This window comes from Orycteropus afer, unplaced genomic scaffold, assembly GCF_000298275.1.
Source record: "Orycteropus afer afer isolate SDZICR_OR568_19922 unplaced genomic scaffold, OryAfe1.0 scaffold00706, whole genome shotgun sequence".
NCBI classification, from domain to species: Eukaryota; Metazoa; Chordata; class Mammalia; order Tubulidentata; family Orycteropodidae; genus Orycteropus; species Orycteropus afer.
Window position 1 is genome coordinate 550,554 of NW_006922293.1, and position 6,519 is coordinate 557,072.

Sequence of the window (6,519 nt, forward strand, 5' to 3'; positions counted from 1 at the left end):
CATTTCAATTTTCTTCTGACTTTTCATTAATTTCATCAGTAACTTAATTATTCTCCAGACTCTATAACACATTACTAGTCTTCAAATTATGAATTAAAAAGAAATGTAGGCAAATACGTATACCAAGTACTTTATGAAATTCACCACATATATATGAATATCATATATAAACTTCAAAAATCAAAAGGACAATGATATTCTTAAAAGCCATGGGCTAGATAGATAAGGCCTGCCTTCCATTCCGGTCTGCATTTTAAGAAATGATTTCATGTAATGATGCTAATGTAGAAATGAATTATGTATTTTAACATCAATAAAACATTCAAGGGGCGAGCCAATACAACTTTGCATATTAAAACCAAAAGGAATACATCCTGGACACCTTAAATTATAAAATTCAGTTCTAAGCAGGAACTGTTACTGGGTAACAAATACTGCTTGTATCAAAAGTGCTGGTGACAAAGAATTCAATATACCCTCCCCACAAAATCTATTCACTTATATATATTTATTACTAGGTACCCTTATAACTACAGTAAGATTTTAAATGTTTAAGGTGCTTGAATTTTGCACTGCAGGACTAACTTAACGAGTATTTATCTGCTACATCTTTGTAGCAACTCCAGTTAGAATGATGATTCACGCAAAAAATGGTGATGTTATTTTCTAAAATGTGGCATTTGTGGAGCTGGAGTGCCCTCTATTGGTAAGGAAGAGGACACACTCATTAGTTGTCCCGCGTGCAGTTTTTCATTGATACGGAGTTCACAGCCATCCTGAAGCATTCGAACTGCAATTCGGGCAATGTTCTTAGAGTCATCAAGTCCACTATGAGGCCGCCCGTCATAATTCATTCCCAGTTTTTCAAGCATTATAGTCAGTTTGGTTTGGCTTCTAGGAACCTGAAAAATAGACAAACACAACTTAGTAAATAATCCTTTAATAATCTAAATAAAATACAGTACAAACCACAGATAAATGGAAAAACAAGAAAGTGAAAATTAACAGTAATAGCTAACGTTACGCAAATGACAATACTCTTGGCCAAATGCAGCAAACAGGTAACTCAAGCTTTTGGCATTTTAATAAATGATCTTAGAGTTTTAACTGAAAATACAAACAGATGGGATCCTCAAACATTTACATATTTTATGAAGTTTTATAATTGTATGGAGTTTTATCATTTAACAAACCATTGATTAAAGATAATGTGTTGTTCCAAATATCGTTGAAGATCTACCTTTTGAAGCCAAACTAACTCTCTTGTGCTATATTCTGTATTCTTTTACTTCACTGACTTCTTAGATAGCACTCAAAAACATTTAGCCTTTTTAGATAACTAAAGATAATGAAACTTTCAGGATAGCTGTGAACTCTGAATCAAGGAGAAAATGCATGTGGGATGCTAATGATGTAGTATGATATTTTTCAACTTATTTAAATACCTCTTCCATTTTGATAAATACAACTATCTTACACATTCCTCCACTTCCAATATGTACCTCCCACTTCTGAGAATCATTGTTCAGTTTTCTGTAGATTATTGTCAAGAAAAAACTTAACTTTGTTAACGTTTACACATTTCTATCTGTATCACCTATTCATCTTTGAGACTCAGCTTCTTCATGTGTAAAACGGGAATAACAATACTGCTTATTCCAAGGTTAATGGGAGAATTACAAAGCAAGTGATATATAAAAGTACCATGGTGAACATCAGTAATCATCTTAAGCTATGATACCACAATGTACTTTTGTTCTTCCACCAAACATGACCAAGAAAATGTACTTTAAAAAATAATTTTTCATATCTTTTTTTATTCTCAAAATATTATCTTCCTCTCAAAACCTCTATGTGCAACTCCCAACTTCCTATTACTATGAACAGGCAGGATAGTGGATAATCAAATTTATTCAAAGTAGGTATAAATTTAGAGTAAGGACCTAGTAAAATGTCTTAGAGATAAAGCATAGGCTTTAATACTTAACATTATGCAACTAATTTTCACTATGAGAACGTCTTTTGTTGCTCAGTTTTAAACTGTTTTGGACAGAAGTAGCATGTGAGGAAGTTAGTATACTTTGTATTAAATCACTTTTGTTTTGCATAAAAATACAGCCGTTATTGCTGAAAAAACACCACAGGAACTAAAAACTGTCATGTTTACAAAGTTACTAAACATAAACTGCAAAATTTTATTTTTCTAATAAAAGCCAAAAAACCGAGCCTGTTGCTGTCGAGTCAATTCTGACTCATAGTGACCCTACAGGACAGAGTGGAACTGCCTCAGGGGTTTCCAAGTTTACAATCTTTATGGAACCAGACTGCCTCCCCTTTCTCCTGCAGAGCCCCTGCTGCATTCAAACCACTGACCTTTCAGTTAGCAGCTGAGTACTTAGCCATTGTACCACCAGGGCTCCTGATTTAACCACTTGGCATTATTATTCCTTTTTATTTTCTCAAATTGGAAATAATAATAGATATCACCACCCAAAAGATATAATACATTTCTTAGTCCAGAGAACAAAAAGGGAAATGTATACCAATATACAATTCTCAAACTGCCTTTTATATAAGTATTCTCTTAGACATAAACAGAGTATTATAAAAGCAGTTACACTGGCTTCACTGAAACTGTTCAGACAAGTGAACAATATGCACACTCACACACACCTTGTTGTTGTTGTTAAGTGTCATGGAGTCAACCCCACCTCATCACGACCCTGTATGACAGAGCAGAATTAGCCCCCGGGGTTTCCTAGGCTGAAATATTTATGTGAGCAGATCACTAGGTCTTTTCTCACGAGGAGCCATTGATGGGTTTGAAAAGCCAACCTTCCAGTTAGCAGCTGAGCGCTTAAGCATTGTGCCAGTATGACTCCTTTTATACATATGTATATGTATACAGCATGTGTGTATATGCACATATATATAACAAACAACCCCTACTATTATACCACTTTATTATACTAGGGATAATGTATCCTTACATATAGCGCTCCTCATCTGCTGTTCATTTGGAATATTCTTACATTGTAGCCAATTACTTTTGTTTACTCAGTTACAACTATAGATCCTTAACCTTTTGAATAGTGTAGTACAGCAAGTCAGAGGACATGGATTCTACCTGGTGCCCTTTGGCAAATCATTTATACATGAGACCTCTATGTACTATTTTTGTGACATTCTATGATTCTGTTATTTCAAAATAAGAAGTTAAAAAAAATCCTCAATGGACAGGTTAATAGTTTATTAGACAGAGTAAAAGACAGAATTAGTGAATGGGGCAGTATACCAGAAAAAAATGATCAAGATTAAATCAAGACAAAAGAAAATACAGAAAAAAGGTTAAAAATGTAGGTGTCAGAGTAAGAAACTCTACATATATTTAATCAGAAGGATGGGAAAGAAGACTATGATAGAGACAACATTTGAAGAGACAATGGCTGAGAATGCTCCAGAAATAAGGGGGGGGGGGTAATAGATTCAAGAAGCACAAAACAAAAAACCACTGCCATAAATTCTGACTCACAGCACACACCTCCTCCAAAATGTCTTTCTCTATCAAATATCTAGACTTGCAATATAACAGTTCTGTAAAAATTATTTTTTCAATAAATGATCTTGGACAACTGATTAGCCATCTAGATATAAGAGAAACATTAAAAAAAAAAAAAATCAACTCAGGTAGATTTAACCACCTACAAGTGAAAGGGAAAACAACAAAGCTTTGCAAGATAAAGGAAAATATGATTTTGAGGTAAGAAAGAGTTTCTTAAGACACAAAAGCATGGACCATTAATGGAAAGAGTAAAATTCAACTATATTAAAATAAGAACTTATGTTCATCAAACGGTAGAACAACCTTACAGAAACATGGGCTAGAGAAATGAAAAGATAGTTAAAGAAGCTTCCACTGGCCAAAGATGGATTAAAATGTATCCAATCAGTATAATTATATTTTTAAATGATACCATTAAGAAAAACTAGGAGCTCTGGTAGCATAGTGCCTAAGGCACTTGACTGCTGACCAGAAGGCTGGCAGTTCAAACCCACCAGCCACTCCTCGGAAGGAAGGCTGGGCAATCTACTTACACAGTGATACCACTTTGGAAACCCAAGGAGGGGTCGGTATGAGTCAGGTCTGACTCAATGGCAAACAACAACAACAACATTAAGAAAAGCTAATGGAACTCATTAGGTTATGCTACTGAACAACTCATTGCTTTGAAAACTGATTAATAAAAGGAAAGAATCATTTTTCCTGTCTTTCCTATTACCATAATGTAATTAAATATTAGATGAGGGAAACTTTCCTTTCTTAGAATATTCCAGCTAATAGAATAACAAAATTAGAAGGTCACATTTTACAATCCTTAAAAAATTAATGATAGTCACTGGTCATCAGTGGCAACTAACACACTAAAAGGGACAATCTGACATTGTTACCTCCTAACGCATAGTGCTTCAACTGGAGTTCTATGAAATCTCCAAGATGTTGCTAGAAGTTTAACAGTACACAGTAAGACCAGGTTCATTTGGTTGTGCCCATTCTCAGTGTCTGAATGATGAGGTAAACAAATAAATAAACAAACAAAAAAAACTCAATGCCATCAAGTCAATTTCACTCATAGCAACCCCTCCTTGGGTTTCTGAGGCAGTATCCCTATGGAAATAGATGACCCAATCTATAATTGATAAGTGCTATACATAACCCAGAGGGGATCTTCTCTCTCCAAAATTATCTTCTCTTACCCTCTTACACATGGGTGACTGCATTACAGGAATGGCAAGATTTACCAGTGCAATACAAAATCAGAGAGAAATACTCTTTCTAAAGAAGGAATTTTTATGCACTGCAACTTGGATACCTGCTTGTTACTTTACTGTTGTTCTAAAACCCTAAAATTCTTAGAACAAGCAGGGACAATCTGTCAGGCCTATATTTCAACAATAGAATATCTAATATAATAACAAAAGCACAAACAACAAAAGACAAAATAAATAAATGGGACCCCATGAAAATGAAATATTTTATCAAAAGATTTTATAAAAAAAGTAAAAAAAGACAAGGTACCGACTAGAAAAATAACTTCGGAATTCATAGATCTGACAAGAATCTAATACACAAAATATATACAAAACTTTGACAATTTAACAACAGAAAGACAAATAACCCAATCATAAAATGGACAAAGACTTTGATGAACCACTTATCACCAGCAAGGAGTCAATTCCGATTCATACTGATGCTACAGGACAGAACAGAACTGTTCCATAGGGTTTCCAAAGCTGTAAATCTTTACGGAAGCAGACTGCCTCATCTTTCTCTCATGGAGTGGCTAGTGGGTTTGAACCACTGACCTGGTTAACAGCCCAATGTTTTAACCACAGTTATCACCAGAACTTAAGGACTTGGATCATCCCACAAAAAGAACATTCACATGGCCACCAAACACATGAAAGGATGCTCAGTGTCATTCGCCACCAAAGAGATGCATATCAAAAGCACAACATTACCATTACAATCCTATGCTGAAGCATGAATCAGCACTTTCCCCCTTTTTCAGTGCCAAATAATATTCCATTGTATGCCTACGTTGTTGCTGTTATGTGCCCTCGAGTCAGACCTGACTCATAGCAACCCCTCCTTGGGTTTCTGAGGCAGTATCACTACAGAAGTTGATTACCCAATCTTCCTTCAGAGGAGTGGCTGGCAGGTTTGAACCACCAGCCTTCCAGTTAGTAGTCCAGTATCTTGGGTACTATGCTACCAGGGCTCCTTGTATGCATATACAAAGTTTTATTTGTTGAAGTATGAATCAATACTTTTTCCCTTTTTCAGTGCCAAATAATATTCCATTGTATGCATATATAAAGTTTTATTTATCCATTCATTAAGTGATGAAATCTGCTTTGTTCCCTCTCTTTGGCTGTTATGAATACTGCTGCTATGAACATTCATGGACAAGTTTTTCAAAAACAAGTGTTGCAAAAACTCACTGCTGTCGAGTCAGTTCTGACTCATACCAACCCCTCCTTGGGTTTCGGAGGCAGTTACCTCTATGGAAGTAGACTGCCCAATTCTTTCCAAGGAGTGGCTGCTAGTTTGAATCACCAGCCTTCTGGTTATCAGGACGTGAGGAAACTGAAACTCTCATCCACTGTTGGTAGGAATTCAAAATGGTATAGTTGCTCTGGAAAAGTATGGTGGTTTCAAAAAAAACTAAAAATAAAACTACAATATAACCCAGCAATTGCTCTCCTAGGTATATATCCAGAGACCTTAAAGAAGAGACTCAAAAAGAGACACAAACCAATGTTTACTGCAGCACTATTCATAATAGCCTATTAACAGAAAAAATGTATAAACAAAATATAGTGCATACATACAATGGACTACTCAACCAATGTTGTTGTTGTTGTTGCTTGCCGTCGAGTCGGCCCCGACTCATAGCGACCCCTCCTTGGGTTTCCGAGGCAGTATCACTACGGAAGTAGGATTGCCCAACCTTCCTT

General features: G+C 35.6%; 1 protein-coding gene across 1 annotated transcript in view; it reads right to left on the reverse strand.

The window, feature by feature from the left end:
- Positions 1-659: 659 nt before the first annotated feature.
- The window catches only part of ERI1 (exoribonuclease 1), a 62,614-nt gene continuing 56,754 nt past the window's right edge, over positions 660-6,519 (reverse strand). The window contains exon 7 of the mRNA XM_007957110.2: positions 660-902. Coding sequence (XP_007955301.1) covers positions 660-902 — 243 coding nt within the window. The remainder of the gene's footprint in view (positions 903-6,519) is intronic.